The following is a 21,826-nucleotide window of genomic DNA, read 5'->3' as shown; positions in this document are numbered from 1 at the left end:
GAGCTTATATGATAGAAAGCAAAAAGTTAAATGATAGGGAGGGAAAAAGCTAAATGACCAAAATTGTCCAGTTAAAATACAGAGATAGGTATTTTAACTGGCATATGACTTGTTCAAATCTTTAAAAAATATATAATCTTTAAAAATCACAAGATCTTTAAGAATCTTACCATATGCCACTTAATTGAGAAAACAATGGTTTGGAAGAGTTGGCAGTAAAGTTACAGGAAAAGGCCAACCAAGCAAATGTGAAAAGGAACTAGGTAGATGTTTACAAACAAATGAACCATAGGCTGGGCATGGTGGCACACACCTGCAATCCTAGCTGCTGTTATGTTGGGCAGGAGGGTCAAAAGGTCAAGGTCTATCTGGGCTACATTGTGAATTCAAAGCCAGTCTGGACAACTAGGCAAGATATTGTCTCAAAATAAACTCAAAAGGGTGAGGAGAAGGACTAGGGTAACTCAGTGGTCGAGTACCTGTCTAGCAACACAGGCCCCATGTTCACCTCCCTAGAACTGCAAATAATACTATAAAGCAAAGAGGAAGTCTAGAGAGATGTGCAACTCAGTGCATAGCCTCACGTCTCGCTTGTCTGAGACAGCAGTAGCTACTCCTGTCATTATTAGCATGCATTTTTTTTTACTGATCTGTTTTTCAGTGCTAAAACAAAGCATCTGAAGCAGGTAACCCTCAAAAAGAAAAGAGGTAGATTTGACTCACAATTCTAGAGGCCCAACACTGATGACAATTACAAAAGCGTTTGTGGGAGCGAGAGATTGTCACTAAACAGGAAGCCACAGAGTAATTTGGGGTCAGGCTCAGGCTCTTGTGTTCATTTGCTCTTAGAAGAACCAGGAGATCAATAGTCCCATGCAAAGGCATCTTCTTGCATGAATACCACCAGCCTTGTGAGCAGATTAATGGAGGCAAATCATCTCAGCACATTGCAAAACAAATACTTGTAAAATTTGGTGTTTATTTTTAAGTTTTTAGTGAAGTAGAAAAGAGAACAATTAGAGGAAACTTTTAAAGCCTGATAAATAACATGTACAAAAAACAACAGTTCACATCAAAACATTAACAGTCATACATCAGAAATTATCCCTTTAAAAATAAAGATGTAAATACAGATGCTTGCAGCCACGCCCGTATGCAATATTGATGAAGCAAGAAAAAAAAAAACAATAAAGGTTAAAAGTAAAAACTAAATTGTCACTTTAAATTAGACAATTTCCCTTTGTAGCAAACATAGCCATCCACTGGCAACTAAGTGACTTAAAACAATCACAATTTTATTTGCTTGGCTCCTCATCTTAACAATTAGGGTTGGACTCAAAAGAAGCAGTTCATTTGCTCGAGCTTCCTGAGGTCATTTATACGAGTGTGTCATCTAGCAGCTTGAATCGGAGCTGGATGACTGAACCGTGTCACATGTCTAGTGGCAGATGCACAAGTAGGTTTAGGACTCCCTATCTATAGTAGTTGATCTTTGTTCTCTGTGGCTAAATCAAGCCACCAGTCCCAAAGTCATGGGTTGAGACACAGTTGCAAAATTTGCTTGTTTTCTTAAAGCTTGGTCCTGAGAGCTAGTCAGCTTTATTTCTGCTGTATTCTGTTGGTTAAAGCAAATCACAAAGCCATCCCATTGTCATGTGGTTTCTTTTCTTTAAAACATAAAATAAAATATTCCAGGCGGTGGTGGTGCATGCCTTTTATCCCAGCACTCAGGAGGCAGAAGCAGGTGGATCTCTGAGTTCAAGGCCAGCGTGCTCTACAGAGTGAGTTCCAAGACACGTTTTGCTTTGTGAAGAAGTCAGAGGACAATTTTGGGGAGTCAGTTTTCTCCTCCCGCCATGGGTCCAGGAGAACAAACCCACATAGTCAGGCTTGTGGAACAGCGTTTTTACCTGGCTCCACTTTGTGGGTTCCAGTTTCCTTCTTGATGAGAGGAGGCAAACTTGGCAAAGGAGTAAGTGTAAGATGTAGCGGGAATTACTACAGCTACTTTTGAAAATAATCGGCAGTGTGCTGTGGGATAACGCTTTTATATCCTGTAAAGATTTGTCACTCTTATTGGTTTAATAAAATGCTGATTGGCCAGAAGCCAGTCAGGAAGTATAGCCTGGGCGACCAGACTAGGAGAATTCTGGGATGAGGAAAGCCTCAGTCTGCAGTTGCCACCAGACGCAGAAGAAGCAAGATGAAAAGGCTGCCCTGAGAAAAAGTACCAAGCTTCGTAGCTAAATATAGATAAGAATTATGGGTTAATTTAAGTTGTAAGAGCTAGTTAATAATAAGCGTGAGCTGATAGGCCAAACAGTTTATAATTAATATAAGCCTCTGTGTGTTTCTTTGGGACTGAACAGCTGCAGGACTGGGCAAGACAGAAACTTCCTTCTATAGCAGTACAAAGTCTAACACATTAACTAAAACACAACTAATGTGTAAGATTTACAGGGAGCAAATTATAAAACCTGAAATGAACCTATTCATAAATAAGAAGACTATGTGTGTTGTGTATCAGAATACCTAAGACTAAGTAATTTCTAAAGCTGGCAGACTTACAAGCTGGTGTTGGCACACACCTTTAATCCCAAAACTCAAGAGGCAGAGGCAGAGGCAGGTGGATCTCTGTGAGTTTAAAGCCAGCCTGCTCTACAAGAGCTAGCTAGTTCCAGGACAGGCTCTAAAGCTACAGAGAAACCCTGTCTCAAAAACAAAACAAAACAACAACAACAATGTTGTGTGGAGTGGAGGGCCGCTTCCCGCCACTTGGCTAGCTTTACCCGAAATAATTACACGGAAATTGTATTCTTTTAAACACTGCCTGGCCCATTAGTTATAACCTCTTATTGGCTAGCTCTTACATATTGATCTAACCCATTTCTAATATTCTGTGTAGCACCACGAGCTGGCTTACCAGGAAAGATCTTAACCTGCGTCTGTCTGGAGTGGGAGAATCATGGCGACTGCCTGACTCGGCTTCTTTCTCCCAGCATTCTGTTCTGTTTGCTCCGCCTACCTAATTTTCTGTCCTATCAGGCCAAGCAGTTTTCTTTATTAGTTAACCAATGAAAGCAACAGATAAGATACAAGACCCACCTCCATCACAACAACAACAACAACAACAGCAAAAAGAATGTAGACTTATTTCTTACAGTTTTGGAGACTGGAAAAGTCAATATTAAAGTCCCTATAATGGTTACAGTACTTCTTGCTGAATGATTCCAGGCTTTGGGGAGGATTCATTCAAATAAAACTTGAAGGTAGTTGTACTGGCTAGTTTTTACATAAATTTGACACATCATCTGGAAGAGGGCATCTTAATCAAGAGGCTATCTCCTTAAAATCTGCTGTAGGTGCTGGGCGGTAGTGGCATATGTCTTTAATCCCAGCACTTGAGAGGCAGAGGCAGGCGGATCTCTGTGAATTCAAGGCCAACCTGGTCCACAATACAAAATTCAGGACAGCTAAGACTGTTACAAAAAGAAACCCTGTCTTGAAAAAAATCAGAGAGAGGGAGAGAGAGAGAGAGAGAGAGAGAGAGAGAGAGAGAGAGAGAGAGAAAGGAAAGATCCCTTGTAGGCAAGTCTTTGGGCATTTTCTTAATTTTTAATTAATTAGGGAGGGCCCGGTCCTTTATAGGTGCCACAACCCCTGGGCTGCCCCTAGGCTGGGTTCTATAAGAAAGCAGAATGACCAAGCCAAAGGGGCCAAGCCTCCATGACCTCTACATCAGCTCCTGCCTCCAGGTCCCTGCCCTGGTTGAGTTCCTGTCCTGACTTTAGATGGTGAACTGTGCTGTGGAAGTGTACGCCAAGTGAACTCTTTCCTCCCTAGTTGCTGTTGGTCATGGTGTTTCATCGCAGCAATAGAAACGCTGACTCAGACAGTAGTGCTGTTCATAACAGAAGACGAAAGGGAACCGTTTGACCAGGCACTACACTGTGAAGAAATAACCAGGAACTCTTCTGGAAAGAAAGCATCATGGAATGTCATATTGCCTAATGGCATCCAATTCACTATCCTTGTTTCCTTGGACCCTCTTTAGAAAAGTCCTTCTTATGACCCAAGCCCTCTTATTGAGATACCACATAACAGAACGAATATAAAGTTTATATCTATAGAAGACACCAGCCTTTGAAATCTCCAGTCAGGCAATGTATAGTGTATGTGTGACCCATAATTACTTGGAAAAAAATGGAGGTGATGTGGAGTTGAAAGAAGAGTGGGGTTGCAGCCTGTAAGATGACTTAAAGAGTAGGGAAAGGCCCTTGCTCTAGCCTGACAGCCTGGGACCTTCAGGGTAGAAAAAGAGAATCAACTCCTACAAGGTGTTCTTTCATCATCAGCTGCTTCCACTTTGGGGCTCACATGCACGTGTGTACACACACATACACACACAAAATACATTCCAGTAACGAAATTTTAATAGAGTGTTTCTATGTATATACAGATGTGATTTCATGCCGCACACCGCGGCCCCTGTCTCCTCTCTATGCGCTAGAACACAGTTTGCGAGCTTCCGACAAGGGGCTGGAGGTTGAGGAAACACACGCAGAGACAGACCGACACACAGACCTTCAATCACTGGTACCAAAATCCCATCTTTAATAGCACCATGGAGGCTTAATTACCGTGCAGTCAATGGCCAACAGGTGAAAACCCCATCCTCTGATCCTCTAGGCTAGGCACAGCTTCTAGGGACTTCAATTAGAAGGCTCTAGACAGGAAAGAGCAGCTGGAAGCCAGGAACTCAATTGGTCCCAACAATTTTGGCCTCGGGGAAAGGACAAGGCACTAAGAGATAAGTTAAACCAGGAAAATAACATCAGGACACTATTCCTAGCCAGCAAAGAAGAAGTCATTATTATTCCCTGGGTTGACTCAGTTTCCCTCTAGTCATTGGTGGCTTGGGACAAAAATAAAAACTTACAGAGATTGACAGCAACCTGACTTGTGCAAAAGGGAAGAAAAGAGGGACTGGAGGGATGGTTTAGTAGTTAAAAATACTGGCTGCTCTTGCAGAGGACTAGGGTTCAATTCCCAGCACCTATATGTTGGCTCACAATTGTAACTCCAGTTCCAGGGACACAATACCTTCCGAGGGCACTGCAGGTATGCGAAGTCCAGAAATAAGGCAGTTAATACCTCTGCACATAAAATGTAAACAAATATTTTTAAGAAAAGGAAAGAAGACACAACAGATAAGATACCCCAGTATAATAGATACTGATAATAGATAATAGATACCCCAGTGTACCTAGGGTTGGCTGTGCTGACCAGAAAGAGAGCTGTGCTGTACCTGTACCCAGGACATCTAAATGTCAATCAATACATATCTGGTTTTTAAAAACATACTTAAATATCCTGGGTACAGCATTGCCCTTAGAATGTTTTATAAGTAAAGAAATGGCCTCAGAGAGGTAGCACAATTTATTTAAGTCACTTGTTGAGTAGAATAGACACTTATCTGTCTCTGGCTTCAAATGCCACCTGAGTTTGCACTTTGACTCTGACAACTTGGGCAAGAGTCCCAGCTGTACATGTATAAAACACTACAAAGAAGCAGGAACCAGAATTAAAGAGAAATTTGCTCTGAAGGGCCACTCGGAAGAGGACATGGTCCTTTTCCTCTTGTCTCTCTCTTTCAAACAGCCAAGAACAAGTCGCTCACAAATCACTAGCAGGAGAGGTGAAGGAAGGTCCAGTCAAACTGGTCCCTGGGCTTGCATGTCAATAGACCAAGCAGTAAACTTCCCTAAAATAGAAACACGAGCTGGCTCCCATGCATCCACCTCAACCCGTGACTCATGTGGTCAGCTCTTCCTTAGCTCATGGAAATGAGACAATCTGAGAGTTAAAGTGCCAGGTTGCTGGAAATGAACGTGCATCCCCGAATTCCCCCGGATGCCTTCGGAATATTAATGTCCTGCAGGAAGGACTCACAGTCAGTATTCCCTCTGACCTCTTCAATTTTCAATAGGTGGCCCTTTAGAATATTGAAGAGATAATAAACTGTTTCAAAAGCAGCTGTAATTATGGTACAGGACATGCCTCTAGGTAGCGGCCACTCCTCAGCTGCCACAGACTCTGGCTCCGTTCCCCATGCTCCTTGTCTCCCTTGACCATTCTACTCAACAGAGCACAGGCCAGGGAATAATTCTGAGCTCCTTTGAGACGGACATTTTTCTTTTTTGGGGGTGGGTATGTACCATCTTTCCGAATTATAGAAACTGAATCGAATCAAGTTGATATTGGAGCAGTAGCAGAGCACTTGTCTGGGAAAGGGCTGCTGCTGACAGCATTCCGGTGGAACTCAGCCGCCCTTGGGGAATCCCAGGTTAGCCGCGAGTTCATTGAATCCGCCTGTCACACCCTTTCCTATCCAATCTTTGGCTGACTTCATCCATATAAGTGTACTTTTCATCAGTCTGACCTCACACATACCTTGCCCCATAAACCCTCCACAGAGAAGTCACAGACTTGGCGAATGCCCTTAGTGTTTCCATTTTTTCTTTATTTTGTGGTTTTTTTGTTGTTGTTTTGCAGACAGGGTCCAGCCTGGACTGGACTCAAATTCATGATCCCCTGTTTGGTGGGATTACAGCCATGTGCCTGCCATCCACACCTGCTATGCTTGCATTTCTGAAATCGCGTGTCCTATTCCGACCCCAATCGCTGTCCTTCCAGCCCAGTCACTCTATTGCCTCTACTTCATCTACTCTGTAGCCCATGGAATCACTCAGTTTGTTGAGAAGGCAGCATTTTCTTTCACAGATTCTATCTTAATCAGTCTTGGTCTGTCTCAGGAGAGAGAAAGGAAGCAGCGAAGGCGGCCTTCTGCTTGGTCAGTTGTTAGGGTTGGAGCTGACCCTGAAGCTCAGTAGGGAGGGGGGAGGAAGGGAGAAGGGTTAGCTGGGTTAGGGGCCTCCAGAGAAGCTGGCCAGAACAATTGAGAACAAAGGCTGGACACTCTTCCGCTGAGGCCCAGAGCCTGGCCTTGGCCTTCCGTGAACAGCTCTAGGAAATGGCTGAGATTCCAGATTTGAAAGGAAGAGACTGGTAAACAGGAGCCGGGCTGAGAAGAGAGCAGCCTCTCTGGGTTTTAGGGAGGGGCCAACCTAGTCATCTGGGTGCCACAAAGCTTGTTTGCTTATGTAGATGCAGAGGAGAGGTGTCGGGTCAGGCAAGACGCTGAGAAGGCTTCCTTCCAACCATCTTTGTGAGGCCTGAAACTCAGCCCCGCTGATGATGCTTCAGACAGCTTCATTGATAGGATGTGCATAAAAATCAGCCAAACGGATTGTCACTCATGTGTCAACACTGTCTGGGTTAAGTAGTTTTATGTCTAATCTCATTCCATTTTTACTCTAGATCTCAAGGTGGGATATATTACTAATATTCCCAATATACAGAGAAGGGAACTGACTTTGAGGATGAAGGAATCTGCCCAAGACCCCACAGAAGTAATTTTCAAATCTTTTGGGGGAAAAAAAACCGTAGACACGGTCCATGGTGTTTTCACACCTTGTTTTCAAGGCTCTGGGTCATTCCTGTGTTCTAGTCTCCTGAGGCTCAGTCTATCTGTTCCTAGCAAATGGACCAAGAATACATACTGCTCCCCTTCCTCATTGATTTCTTGGCTTGCAACCCCTTTGGACTCTGTCTTCAGCTCCTCACTCCTCTATGTGAGACTCCACCTCTGATCCTCATCTCCCTATTAGGTGGTTGTCCAATGGAAAAGGATAGAGACCAAGACTTAAGCATAAACTTCAAATAGAGCTGTGGGGTTGGAGGAGTAAGAGTGTGGATACTATTACGGTCAGTGTGAGGATTTCATTTAAGAAACCCTAAATCAGACGTGAGGTAACCCTTAGTGCTGAAGTTGGTGTCCAGGGTTACAGCTGAAGTGTAGAGGTCGGAGAGTTTCTCACCTCTGGTCCCCTCCCAGTTCTAAGGCACGGAGGGCCAGGCAGGAAGCATCCGTTTCCTCAAAGCCGCTTCCCTACTGGGACAGAGTCTCAGTCACAAACAACTACCGCCACCCACCCCTCCCCTCCTTCCCTTACTGCTGTGAGCTCGGAGCAGTGGGACAAAGTGCGTGGGACAAGGAAAGCAGCTGAGGGAAGCCATGGGCTCTGGAGGAGTGGGGCTCCTGGGGACTGGGTGGCCTCTGCCTCTACTGCTTCTTCTCATCGTAGGTGAGTGGGGCCCTCCCTCTTCTAGTCCACGCTCCTGGACTCCTGGCTGGATTCACGGCCTGGATCCCAGGCCAGCAGAACAACAGAGGATCTCTTGTCATTAGCACTGGGAATAACAACGACGGTGGTGGTGGTGGGGTGTGGGCATGGGCATGGCTGTGTTCACAGAGACAGCTGTGTAGACCCTGGCCTGAAGATGCTGACCCTCTCCCCTCCCGCTAGCTATTTGGAAATAGATGTCCGGTAATATAAGCCAATCGGGCAGACTCCTACACAAGACGCAGAAGGGTGCAGTTCAGGGAGTCTCTCCCTTCTAGGAGGCAAGGCTCTGGATTCTTCACCTCAGATCCTAGTTCACCCCCAAGACCAGCTACTTCAGGGCTCTGGCCCAGCCACGATGAGTTGCAGAGCCTCGGGCCAACCGCCTCCCACTATCCGCTGGCTGCTGAATGGACAGCCCCTCAGCATGGCGACCCCAGACCTACACTACCTTCTGCCTGATGGGACTCTCCTGCTACATTGGCCTGCTGTCCAGGGACGCCCCCAACATGACCAGAACAGCCTCTCAGCACTCCTGGGTGTCTACACTTGTGAGGCCAGCAACCCACTGGGCACAGCCGTGAGCCGGGGTGCTAGGCTGTCTGTGACTGGTGAGGCTTGGGAGGGTAGGCCCAGGGTGAAGCAAAGCTAGGTTGAGCTGCTCGTGTCCAGGGAAATACGAGGGGTTATCTGTAAAGGGAGGCCTGGCCTGGCGGAGGTGGAGGGGGGGATCCTTGGGAGGGAGAACTTGGTTAAGTTGGACATAGAAGGCCAAGGAAATGGGTATAGCTGGGTATAGCAGAATGGGGTAGGCAAGCTAGGAGATGCCAAAGAGGGACTCGGGGGAGGGAAGACATGATTCCTATTGACCCGATGTTCTCCTAACAGTCCTCCAGGAGGACTTCCAGATCCAGCCTCGGGACACAGTGGTCGTGGTGGGTGAGCGGTTGGTTCTTGAGTGTCGGCCACCCTGGGGCTACCCAAATCCTTCAGTCTCGTGGTGGAAAGATGGGAGACCCCTGTCCCTACAGCCAGGAAGGCACGCAGTAAGTGAAGCCCCCGTTCCCGGGAACTGCTTTTCCCATACTTCATCATGTCCTGGGCACACCAAGCAACTGACATGCTCTCCGGGGACATGTTCCCTGGCAGGTCTGAGACCTCAGGTTGCTCTCCAGCCTCTGAGCTTTCCCTCACATTGAAGCCTTCACGGAGTATCTGTACCGACAGGTGGCTGGGGGTTTCCTGACGGTGGCAAGAGCAGAGAAGAATGACACGGGGACCTATGTGTGTATGGCCACCAACAGTGCAGGACAACGGGAGAGCCGAGCAGCCAGGGTGTCTGTCTGGGGTAAGAACAGGAGTCAGCTGAGAGCCGACAGAAGGGCTCAGGAGATAATTCAGTGGGTCAAGAGCTTGCTTCACGTATGTGAAGGCTTGAGTTCAGATCCCTGCACCCACATAAAAGCTGAGCCTGGCAGGGTGTGTCTATAATCCAGGTACTGGGGTGGAGTGGAAACAGGTGGGTTCTAGAAGCCAGCCAGCCAGTCTTTTGTGGTGAAATCCAGGCTCAATAAGAGATCCTGTCTCAAAGGGGGAAAAAAAACCAATAAGGAGAGCAATAATAAAGACTCTACTGTCAACTTTTGGTTTCTATATGCATATTCACCCAAGTGCAAACGTATGAGCATATACTTAAACCCACACAAAACATCTAAGGTAAGGTAGGGGACTCCAGTTTGTGAGGTGGTCAGTGATGGGGTTTGGGTATATGGGGCTCAACCTAGGATTGGGATCCAAGTGGTGAGGCCTCCTTGTGTGAGGCTAGAATGGATACAGGAGTATTCTAGACCTGATCTGGGAGACAAATTTGTCCATGCTGAAGGTATGTTCCTCTCCTCCATCCCACCCTCGTGTTCCTCTACAGAGTCACAGAACCACAAGGAATATTTGGAACTTCTGGCTGTTCGCATCCAATTGGAAAACGTGACCCTGCTGAACCCGGAACCTGTGAAAGGCCCCAAGCCTGGACCAACTGTGTGGCTCAGCTGGAAGGTGAGGCAGAGGACCCAGGAAGTGAGAACCTATCCAGATGAGGGCTCTCACGAACTTTCCAAGCACTTATCCCTACTCCAACCTCTTCCCAGGTGAGCGGCCCTGCTGCGCCTGCTGAGTCCTACACAGCCTTGTTCAGGGCCCAGAGGACCCCCAGGGACCAGGGATCTCCATGGACAGAGGTGCTTCTGGGTGGCTTGCAGAGTGCAGAGCTTGGGGGCCTCCGCTGGGGCCAAGACTACGAGTTCAAAGTAAGACCTTCCACTGGCCGGGCTCGAGGCCCCGATAGCAACGTGCTGCTCCTGAGGGTGCCGGAACAAGGTCAGGGAAGGAGCCTAATTGACGCTGGGGGGTGGGATGGGTTCTTATCTATCCCAGTCCCATCTGGACATGCTGGGGGTGGGTGTCGAGGTGACTCCTCTTCTGCGTGGTGAAGCAAACAGCTGTAAGAAGTGTCATTCCTTGTAGAACTCTGATCCTCCATCCCCCAGTGCCACTCCAGACCCTCACATGGTGTCCTCTCCTTTAGCAGTTCTGTCTCTTCCTTTTCTGCAGTGCCCAGTGCCCCGCCTCAAGAAGTGACCCTAAAGCCTGGCAATAGTAGCGTCCTTGTGAGCTGGGCTCCACCACCTCCCGAAAACCACAATGGTGTCATCCGTGGATACCAGGTAGTCTACAAAATGATGCTGACCTGCATACTCCGCTCCCCTCGAGTCCCACATACCTTTGCTTTGGCCGCTACAAAACAGCATCTGAGCCCCCCAAAAAGGAAGAAATTTTGTTTTTGTGGAGCATATGTAAAAGGGCCTACTTAGTCCTCCAGATCTTGTCAAGTGTTTTATAAGCTGCTGTCTCATTTCTTCTCACCAACAGCCTAGGTTTTTACCTCCAATTTATACATGGAAAGGCAGGTTATGATCATAGATGGAAGAAACAGAACAGAAATCAAACGTTGGGCTGATTTGATCAAATCAAAACTTAAACTGGGTCAGACCTAAGTCTTTAAGCAGGCATGTGTGTACTGGACTGGCAAGAAAAGAATCACCTGGGAACTTGTTAGGAAGGCAGACTCTCCAGTTCTTTCCCAGGTTCCCTGAATCAGAAAGTGAAAACTGAGCTTGGTACCTCTTTTTCAGCAAGCCTCGAGGTCACTCGAAAGCACCATGAACCACTGGTCTTGGGTACATTTTGGCAGATTATCTTTGCCATTCTGTCGTCTAGAAAGAAGTCTCTCACTTGGTAGAGGAGGAGGCATAGGGACTGTGGTGTTGTTTTGTTGGTCAGCCCCCAGGAAGTGTCAGGCTTAGGAGGGCCGCACGGCCATCTGCAGATGAAGGGCTTGCTGCTGGGATGGTCCTAGGGCCAGTGGCTCACCTTCGTTTGTGCCCCAGGTGTGGAACCTGGGCAATACCTCACTGCCCGCTACCAACTGGACTGTCATGGGTGAACAGACCCAGCTGGAGATCTCCACACGAGTGCCAGGCTCCTACTGTGTACAAGTGGCTGCAATCACTGGTGCCGGGGCCGGAGAGCCCAGTAACCCTGTCTGCCTCTTTTTAGGTGAGAGAAAGGTCTTATCCATATCTTCAGCCCCCATGTCATCCTCCTGTCTCTGTTCCTGTTACACCTCCAGCTCCTCTCTCTTGTCTCTGGGTCCCCCATTGCCCCACTGGCCCTCTCTCTGAGCTCCACTTCCCATACAGAGCAGGCCATGGAGCAGTCAGCTCGAGACCCCAGTAAACATGCTGTCTGGACCCTGGATCAGCTGAGAGCCATCTTGAGAAGACCAGAAGTCATTGCCAGTGGTGCTGTCCTGCTCTGGCTGCTGCTATTAGGCCTTGCTGTGTGTATCTACAGACGCCGCAAAGCTCGGCTGCACCTGGGCCCAGGTGAGAGGGGAGAACCCGTGTGTATAGATCTCGCTGGGTCCAGACAGAATAGCACAGGGGCTTCGATCTCTAGAAAGACTCTGGGATCTTCCTTTATCTGTCCCTCCCATTTTTTTCCAGGTCTGTACAGATACACCAGTGAGGATGCCATTTTAAAACACAGGTGAGAGGCCACGAAGGAGTCCCGAGGAAGGGCAGAGAGGTCAGGGTGAGTGGAGTCTCAGCAGAGAACTGGATGGCGTTTCAGTCTACCCTCCTACCAGGCAGCTTAGGATCCTCGTACCTGAAGCCCTCCTGGACTCTGTGTGACAATGACTCTCTTTCACTGTAGCTCCTTGGCAACCAAGCAACCTGAATCATAAAACCTAAATGTTTTTGCCAAAGGCTTCACAGTTGACCTCCTGGCCACCAAGCTGTTGTTCTTGTCGCCTACTCTCGCTACTCCTGCTGTTAAGTGACTAGTAACTGGCAGGAGATGGCCAGCTCTAGTGCCTTGATTCCCTTGTGTTCCCAGTGTCTACCTGACAGGGTTTTTGCATTCTGTATATTGTCTGTCTCTTGAGACATCCACTTGTCTTGCACAAGCTGTACACTTCCAGCAGGGGGCGATCAGCACCTAGGTCATAGATCCTTACTCATTGTTCCAAACCAGGGCCAAACAATAGGTACCTCGGCTCCAACTGCTTGATTACCAGAGCTAGTCTGTACTCATGAGACAAGATCCTAATAAAACAAAAAGCCATTCTCCCTACAGCCCCCCTCTCCCCCCCACAACATTGACTGCGTTTCACAGTAGAAAACGTTTCTTCTCCTTGTCAACTTCATTAGTCTTTGTGCTTTGGGTCTGAATTATTTAAGAAGCATTTATTGAGTACCTACTGTGTACTGGATACATCCCCCATCCCCACCCTCCCCCCCCCCCCGGCCTGGCAGGTTCCTTTCAACAAGGTTCCAAGCTGCCTGGCATCATGGCTTGAGTTTTTCCTTTCTCTGACTTCTTCTCTCTTCCAGTTATCTCCTGCCTCCTGAACTTTGTCAGCTCTGCTTCCCGGGACAGCTTCCTTTGTTCTCAAGAACAATTTCTATTCAGATCAGTTCATCCATTCCTTTAGAATAGTCTCCACCCACTAGAAACTGGCAGACAGGCAGAGACAGGCAGGAGAATGACCTGGAGTTGGATGTATTGTATGACCCAGACACAGGGAGGGGGCTAGAGAATCCAAAGAAAGAGGAGCCTACACACACCCTATGGAGAAGAGTGTGGAGTGGGAGGAATCAGTTGCTCTATTCCCAGGGAAACATAAACTGTGGTTCTGACTGGGATATATGGAATCAGAACAGAGGACAAGGTTGGAAAGCCACCGTGGCATAGGAGATACCGAGGCAGGCGTCTGAACTCTATCTTGGTAAAGAGGGAGTGACTGAAGGCTCTAGGCAGAAAAGTCGTTTTATCAAAGTCGCTGCTCTTGAAGGATTATTCAGGTTTCTGGAAACCAAGAATCACCACAGCAAACTTCTATTCTGCCAGCAGAGGGACTTAGAATTTCCTTGGCTCAGCTCACAGCACCAGTCTTATATGTGGGCTCTCTTTGTTGCTACTTAACAGTTGAGGAAACAGCGTGGCTCAGAGAGACTATTAGATTTATTCCTTTGGGTTGTACAGCTAAACTATGGCAGGCAGGGATTTCCAGTCCATGTTTGCCTGGCTCTATTTTGTTCTTTTTCATCTCTGTATCCATAACCGGTCTCTCTCCTAAGATCCCCCCTCCCCAGCTCTGGACAACTCAGATAGAAAGATGAGGGGCACCAGATCAGAGGACCAAACACTCATTTCTTCCCCGACTGCTGTCCTCAAAGTGGAAGTCTTAACTAATTTGATTCCTATTCTTCTCTGCCTTGCCCCTGCCACCGCTACCACTACCCCAGGATGGACCACAGTGACTCCCCGTGGCTGGCAGACACCTGGCGTTCCACCTCTGGCTCCCGAGACCTCAGCAGCAGCAGCAGCCTCAGCAGTCGGCTGGGAGTGGACCCTCGGGACCCACTGGACGGCAGGCGCTCCTGTGACTATACCTCCTGAAAAGGGACCTCGGGGATGGAGAGGGAGGACAGAGTGCAATGTCCTCACCATAACTCCTTTTGTGTCCTTTATGGCAGTGATCTCCTGGGACCCCCGGAGCCCTGGTGTGCCCCTGCTTCCCGACACCAGCACTTTTTACGGCTCCCTCATCGCAGAGCAACCCTCCAGTCCTCCAGTGCGGCCAAGCCCCCAGACACCAGCTGCTAGGCGCCTTCCATCCAAGTTGGCCGGAAACTCCAGCCCTTGGGCCAGCTCAGATAGTCTCTGCAGCCGCAGGGGACTCTATTCCCCGCGCATGTCTCTGGCCCCTGCAGAGGTTTGGAAAGCCAAAAAGAAGCAAGGTAAGAGTGGTGAGAAAAGCCATGTTCTGGGACAGATGGGGGTGGGATTAAGGAGAGGTCCGCTGACCTTAAGCTGGGTGAGGGCTGAGCACCATCCCCAATCTTCCATTATCTCCCAGTGGACGCAAACCTCTAACTCCACCCACGGAGCACTCAGCTGGGTGTACCCTCACCACGGGGTTTCTCTAGAGCAGTGGGCCTTGGCTCTGCAGTCAAGTTGACTTAGAGAACATTTAACAAGCGCCATTGCATGCCAGGTGTGGAGGATACAAGACACATTAGGCACGCAGGTTTCTTTTTTACGAACTCCATCGTGCTGACCAACAAACTGGAGCCTGGCCTAAGGTCACCAGAGCTGGGAAGAGCCTCAGGTTTTCCAGAACGTGTACCCCACACGTTATACACTATCTGCTTGGGCCCTGACTCTCATTTATCTTCTTAGAGGGCAGTGTGTGTATGCACAGATTCTGGACTCGCAGACCGTCCAAGGATGAAAACATCCTTCGAGGGACGCTGGGCCCAGTCCACTGTAATAAGAAGAGATACCTATAATACTTTTGGAATGGATTTAACTCATTACTCCCAGCTGCCTGTATTGACGTCCCAGAAGGGGACAATGACAATCTCCACTTCTCAAACAACGACCAGTGGCTAGCTGCTTTTCTTATTTGTTGTCATGTTTGCTCCCCGAGGTGGACGTGGCTTCTCTAAATTTACACAGAGGAAAAGATTGACAGAATATTGGGTAACTTGTCCAAAATTACAAAATAAGCTGTAGAGCTCAACTTTGAAGCCGGGGGGATCTGTCTCTCAAGGCTACCGACTTCCCTGGGAATCACTTAGGAAGGTCCCTGCTTTGGAGACATGGCACAGCACTCTGCCTGCCGTCGTACGGACTTTCTGAACTGCTCGGAGAGACTTGGCAGATGTTGTTTTCAAGCAGAACAAACCCAACTTCAGTAAAAAAGACACAGGTGGATTAAGAGTAATTAATACGGGCCCTTTTCTGTGGCTGTAAATATTAATAAGCTGCCCCTCTTTCCCATTTTGCTCGGGGCTATTGCAGTATCAATCTTGAGTGGTAATGAAATGCTAACTAGAAAGAGATGGGGTCATAAACTCAGCAGTGAAGCCGTCAGTTGGCATGCATTGGGTCCTGGATTTAATCCTCAAAACCAAGCAAACAAACAAACAAAAATTCTTGCACAGAGAGCCACAAGGGTTTCAGCGAAATGTGTACTCTCTCTTGGAACGTTAACAGTTCTAGAAAAAGATGGACTATTTTCTACAGCCACTTATTTCTCTCCTCCCTTCCTCCCTCCTTCCTTCCTTTTCCTCTTTGATGGTAAAGTTTGAACCCAGGGCTTCATACATGCTAAGCATGTGCTCTACTTTGAGCTATACCCTCATTTTTACGGCCATTTCATGGGACGCATCCAGTTCTGCCAAGGGGCTTCCTAGTCTGAGGATGAGGTTTTCACTTGGCTCTGTCTCACCTTGTTCCCATCTCCCCATCTCCCCAGTCAAGAAACAGTCAAGTATCTCAGGACAAGGCAATGTGAGAAGTGAAAACTGTCAAAAGATTCTCTCTAAGAAGAGGGGTATTTGTGTTCATGGGGCAGAAATTGAGGAGCAGTGTGAGGGAACAGAGATCAGGAAAACTGGAATGCACACAGTCCAAGAAAAGAGAGCTGGTTTTGAAAGCATCTTTCTGGAGCCAGGAGCTTTACAGTCTGTTGTTATTGAATCCTCAACACCATCCTTCGAAGTGGTTGCTTACAAATGAACTTGACATTCAGAAAGCTTGATGCATTTCACTGAGGTCACACAGCTAAACACTCAGAGCTCTTTCTAGCTTAGTAGGCTGGAGAAAGATGGGGGCAGAGAGAAGCAGTTTTCTCTCTCTTTTAGGTCGAAGATTTAAGGTCCCAAGGACTGGATGAATACTCGGGCTACAGACAGGGCCTGAGATTGGGGTCTGAAAAGCCCACTCTCACTGTCCATAACAGCCATCTTTCCCTTGTAGAACTGCACCAAGCCAACAGCTCCCCACTGCTCCGGGGTGGCCACCCCATGGAAATCTGGGCCTGGGAGTTGGGAAGCAAAGTCTCCAAGAACCTTTCGCAGAGCCCAGGTGAGTGGGGATCCCTAAGGGAGAAGTGAGGGTTAAGGCAGATTTTCAGGCCCACCAGTCCAGCCCCTTTGGGTTCTGCTGTGGCGTGTGTGTGTGTGTGCGGTATGCATGTGTGCTGTGTGCGTGCATATGTGTATGTGTGTAGCTAAGTGGGCTGGGCAGCACATTTGTGTGAGGGGTGAGGCAGGTTTTCAGGCCCACCAGTCCAGTTCCTTTGGGTTCTTCTGTGGCGTGTGTGTGAGTGTGTGTAGTGTGCATGTGTGATGTGTGTGTGCACATGTGTGGTGTGTGGTGGGTGTGGTGTGGGTGTGTAGTGTATGTATAGTGTGTGTACATGTGGTGTATGTGGTGTGTATATGTGTGGTATGTGTGTGGTGTGTGTAAGTGTGGTATGTGTGTGTGTGTATATGCTGGTGTGTAACTAAGTGGTTTGGGCAGTAATCCAGCTCTGAGCAGGTTGGCATCTGGACTTCATGAGATTTTAGAGATTCTTTTGTTCTCAGGCCCAAAGTCTTGTTCCCCAGAAGCCGTCCCCCGAACTGTGGTAGCCTGGCGTGCCCCAGGACCACAACTTCAACGCAACTCGAATGAGCTAGCAACTCGTCCACTCCCTCCGACACCCCTTTCTCCTTGTGGAACCCCCAGTCCCGATCCACAGACCCAGTAAGAGGCATGGGTCAGGAAATAGAGTTGGGATGTTGAGGGTGTGGGGTGTGTGCCTGGGAAGAGATGTGGATCGGAAGAATGACAAAACGATGACACTAGCTAATCTGCCAATCTCTCTCGTCCCTTAACCAGGTGTGTGGAGAAGCCCCAAGCTCCCTCCTCTGATCCACGGCCAGCAGCCCCTCTCTCCATCCTTAACTCTTCCAGGCCTGCCAGCCCCCAGGTCTCTTTTCTCTCTTGTCCCAGCCCAGCTTCTAGCAACCTGTCCAGCTCCTCACTGTCATCCTTGGAGGAGGATCAGGACAGTGTACTCACCCCCGAGGAGGTGGCCCTGTGCCTGGAGCTCAGTGACGGGGAAGAGACACCCAGGTGAGGATCCCGGGTGAATGGAAACTAAGCGTTTGGGGAGCACACAAACCTGCCTCAGCTGCCCTGTCCCTGCTGCTGTGCCTTAACCAGTGTGCTGTCTCCACTTCTGCCTTTTAGGAACAGTGTATCTCCTATGCCAAGAGCTCCTTCGCCCCCAACAACCTATGGCTATATCAGTATCCCAACATCCTCAGGACTGGCAGACATGGGCAGAGCTGGTGTGGGGGTGGGGTCTGAGGTTGGGAACTTACTGTGCCCACCTCGGCCCTGCCCCACCCCTACCCCCAGCGAGGGCTCCCTGGCCAATGGTTGGGGCTCAGCTTCTGAGGACAATGCTCCCAGCGCCAGGGCCAGCTTGGTCAGCTCTTCTGATGGCTCCTTCCTTGCAGACGCTCACTTTGCCCGTGCCCTGGCAGTGGCTGTGGATAGCTTTGGTTTTGGTCTGGAGCCCAGGGAAGCTGACTGTGTCTTCACTGGTATGTGGGGCCACCTGCCTCCTTTAGAGTGGACATAGCTCCCTTTCTCTCTAAGTCAAGGCTTCCTGTCCTTCATTGCCCTCACAGTCACTTGAACAGTTCGTATTGTCAGGCAGTGGTGGCACTAGTTCCAACCTTGTGGGGCAGAGCCAGGCAGATCTCTGTGAGTTTGAGGCCAGTCTGGACTACAGAGTGAGTGCCAGGACAGGCTCCAAAGATACACAGAGAAATCCTGTATCAAAAAACCTATCAGTGTTACTGATGTGGGTAGCATATGCCTGAAATCTCAGCATTTGGGAAGATGACACAGAAAAATTATGAATTCCATGCCAGTCTGAGCTACATAGTTAAGATTTTATCTCAAAAAGGAGGAAAGGTAGTTTTTCCTGAATGATTGATATTCCTAGGTACTGGAGAAAATGCTTCCTGTGCATTAGTAAGAACTCCAGGAGAAATATTGTCTACCTTTCTCTTCCAAACCAGGAAACATTAGGTCAGACAGATATTTAAACTTGCTCAAGATACCCCACAGATCAAGAACAAATGGTCAAATTCAGCAGGGTGGCCCAACCCCTCCACCTCCAGGGCCATTCTATTCCCCAGTCTCTCTCCATGTCAGCAGGAGGTGATTTCACACACACACACACACACACACACACACACACACACACACACACACACACACGAGATCCTGCATGCCTATCTTACCCTTACTCCACCTTTTGGCCTCAAGAAAAACAACGAGGCTCACAGGAAATGACAGGGCAAAAATTATCCAGGTCAGAAGTGGCCATCACACAGGGAAGAGGCCACCCAAGACTAGTAAAGGAAGTGTCCAGAAATGGTCTGGAAGGAAATATGTCAAGCTGCTCTGTAAAGAAACACCTGTGTCAGGCCCGGGGGCTGCAGCTGCTGGGGCGGATGGACTGAAAGGCCAGGTTACATTTAGGAGGAGTGGCTTAGGTGTACCCTAAACCAGTCCTAAGCTTTCTGCTGTAAATGGGGTCCTTAGGAGCCAAAGGTGGAACCTTCTGCTGACCATCTTCCTCCCTTATCAGATGTTTCCTCACCGCCCTCCCCTCGGGATGACCTCTGCCTGACCCGAAGTTTCTCTCTGCCTCTGTGGGAGTGGAGGCCAGACTGGCTGGAGGATGCTGAGATCAGCCACACCCAGAGGCTGGGGAGGGGGCTGCCTCCCTGGCCTCCTGACTTTAGGGTCCCTTCCCAGCGAAGTCAGCTCAGTGGTGCTGTACCCAAGACTGGTGGTAAGCATCTGGCTGGCTGGCTGGCTGGCTGACATGTGACCCTGGTTGAGAAACTCTGCAGAAGAGTCAAAAGGGAGCCTAGGATCTAGGACTAATTCTATTCTCCTTCAACTTCCAGATTCCTCCTGAATTGTTCCTGAGATAGCCAGAAGAACATCCAGACCATTCCCCTGTCTGTCCCCAGGCCTTCCCACGGGTGTAGGTCTTGACCTATGCTTCTCTGTAGTAGAGGTTCATTACCACTGGGCTTCTGGAGAGTTCTGTCACTGGGATTGTTAAAACAAAAAGAAATCAAAACAAACTACGATCTTGGGAAACTTGGATTCCCACTGAGAACAAGACAACATCATCATGACATCAGATTCTCTCCTCACAACCAGGGCATTTGCCCTAAGTGAGCCTGACTCTTGATCTCCCGTCCATGTGGATCATAGGGAGAAGAGAAGCCACCAGTGTCTTCATGAAGGACAGAAATGCTGTTGGAGAGGGCTATGGTGGAGAACACTAAGGAGCCTTCTCATCTATACCTGGACTACGCACTTAGAGGCCAACTTGGTCCTTTTCCCAGCCACACCAGGCAAAGAAGGTAAAGGAGGAAGGTCATGGACACAGTGGGCCCTATCTAGTATCGCAGCCAACACTTCAAAGTTGCATTGGTGGAGCAGACTGAAGGAAAAGAATCAGGAGAACTTGGAACCAAAGCACTAACCTCATGCCATTGTCACTGTGAGCTTCAGAAACTTGATTCTATAAAACTATAGACTTGAGTTCTATGATCTCACTCCTTGGGTTCTGTTTTGGGAAGGGTACCTGCAGAGATGTAAGAGTTACCTGACTACAGAGAGAATCAAGTATTCATTGTCACTCAGGGAATGTCCTCGTTTCTGATCTTCAATTGAAGGGAAATGAGGTATATCCAGCAAGTTAGGCAGAATGCAGTTGAGAAGAATGGGGGTGTCTAAGGGTCTGTGTGTCTTGGGGAGCCAACTCCTGTTTCCCGCAGTCCAGTCCTGCTCCCTAAAGTCCGGTTCCAGATGGCATCTTAAAAACAGTCAAACAGCTGAATTCCACAAAAGGTATAATCACCTGGGATGCTTGGCTGTTTAGACAAAACAACGAATCATTGAAAGCCACTAGAGGGCAGGCTACCCGCATGTGTCTGTCTGTCTGTCTGTCTGTCTGTCTGTCTCTCTCTCTCTCTCTCTCTCACACACACACACACACACACACACACACACGGTGGGAAAAGTCATGGAGAGAACTCAGGAGTTAGGCCTGTGCTGTAGAGCACCATCATGGCCAGAGAATATACCGCTAGTGTGTGTGAAGGGTGTGTGACTCAGTAGCAGGCTCAGTGTTGCTAGTTCCCTAACCCCAGCACCTCTTTCCGGAGACCACTCAGGAAGTCAAGTGAATGTGACCAGGGAGACCGATTTCTGAGCTATGCTCACAGGTGTGACCAGGGAGACTGATTTCTGAGCTATGCTCACAGGTGTGACCAGGGAGACTGATTTCTGAGCTATGCTCACAGGCGTGACCAGGGAGACCGATTTCTGAGCTATGCTCACAGGCGTGACCAGGGAGACTGATTTCTGAGCCATGCTGTGAGTGAGCTGTGCTCGGTGAACCATCCTGACTGGATTGCACGGTCCTGAAAGAGCAACGAGTATTCCCGATATAAGTCTGATTTTTGCTGTTTTAGATTTTGAAAATTCCTCTTGAAACTCCCCCCAACAATGTTTGCCAAACTGACAGGAAAATGGGATTTGCCCACACAAACGTTTAGGTAAAAGAGGAGGGCCAGGTCGTGACCCTGGTGGTCCAAGCTATTTAGAGAACTAAGGATGAAGCAAGCAGGAAGCAAGGAAGACTTCAAGCAGCCAGCACATGGGTGAGCTGTGGGGCGAGAGTGATGGTGGCTGCGGCATAAGTCTATGACAGACAAACTCTAGATCCGGTGTCATCAAGAGGTACCGTTTGCAGGTTCTGTGAAGGAGCCTGGGGCCACGCAGAAAGCGCCTTTCTTTCTGACTGGGATTTCACTCATACACTCCCATTTTTGTTGTTGTTGTTGTTGGAGACAAGGTTTCATGCAGTCCAGGCTGACCTCAGACTTGCTATATAGCTGAGACTAGCCTTGAACTCCTAATCTTCCTGCTTTTGCCTCTCCAGTAAGGGATTACAGGCAAATACAACCAACTGGCTCTCTTTGGAACAAAACAAAAAACCAAAAACTTGTATTTATTGTGAGGCAAGTGTTCTCTTATAGAAGAGCAGACAGGCCCTGGAGGAGGGCACCGAAGAACTT

The 21,826-nt window shown here is 48.5% G+C and overlaps 1 protein-coding gene across 1 annotated transcript; it reads left to right on the top strand.

Moving 5' to 3' along the window:
• Nucleotides 1–8,047: 8,047 nt before the first annotated feature.
• Robo4 (roundabout guidance receptor 4) lies at nucleotides 8,048–20,997 on the top strand. The gene is made up of 18 exons (XM_075966347.1): nucleotides 8,048–8,207; nucleotides 8,525–8,857; nucleotides 9,135–9,292; nucleotides 9,474–9,594; nucleotides 10,171–10,298; nucleotides 10,391–10,619; nucleotides 10,854–10,966; nucleotides 11,690–11,858; nucleotides 12,002–12,187; nucleotides 12,308–12,350; nucleotides 14,114–14,250; nucleotides 14,345–14,608; nucleotides 16,635–16,742; nucleotides 17,246–17,405; nucleotides 17,541–17,777; nucleotides 17,895–18,253; nucleotides 19,312–19,518; nucleotides 19,637–20,997. Exons 1-18 carry the CDS (start codon nucleotides 8,138–8,140, stop codon nucleotides 19,645–19,647), a joined length of 3,033 nt encoding a protein of 1,010 aa, XP_075822462.1. The 5' UTR covers nucleotides 8,048–8,137; the 3' UTR covers nucleotides 19,648–20,997.
• The last annotated feature ends 829 nt before the right edge of the window (nucleotides 20,998–21,826 follow it).

This window comes from Microtus pennsylvanicus, chromosome 3, assembly GCF_037038515.1.
Source record: "Microtus pennsylvanicus isolate mMicPen1 chromosome 3, mMicPen1.hap1, whole genome shotgun sequence".
In the NCBI taxonomy this organism is placed as follows: Eukaryota; Metazoa; Chordata; class Mammalia; order Rodentia; family Cricetidae; genus Microtus; species Microtus pennsylvanicus.
This window is presented reverse-complemented; position numbering and strand designations above follow the sequence as displayed.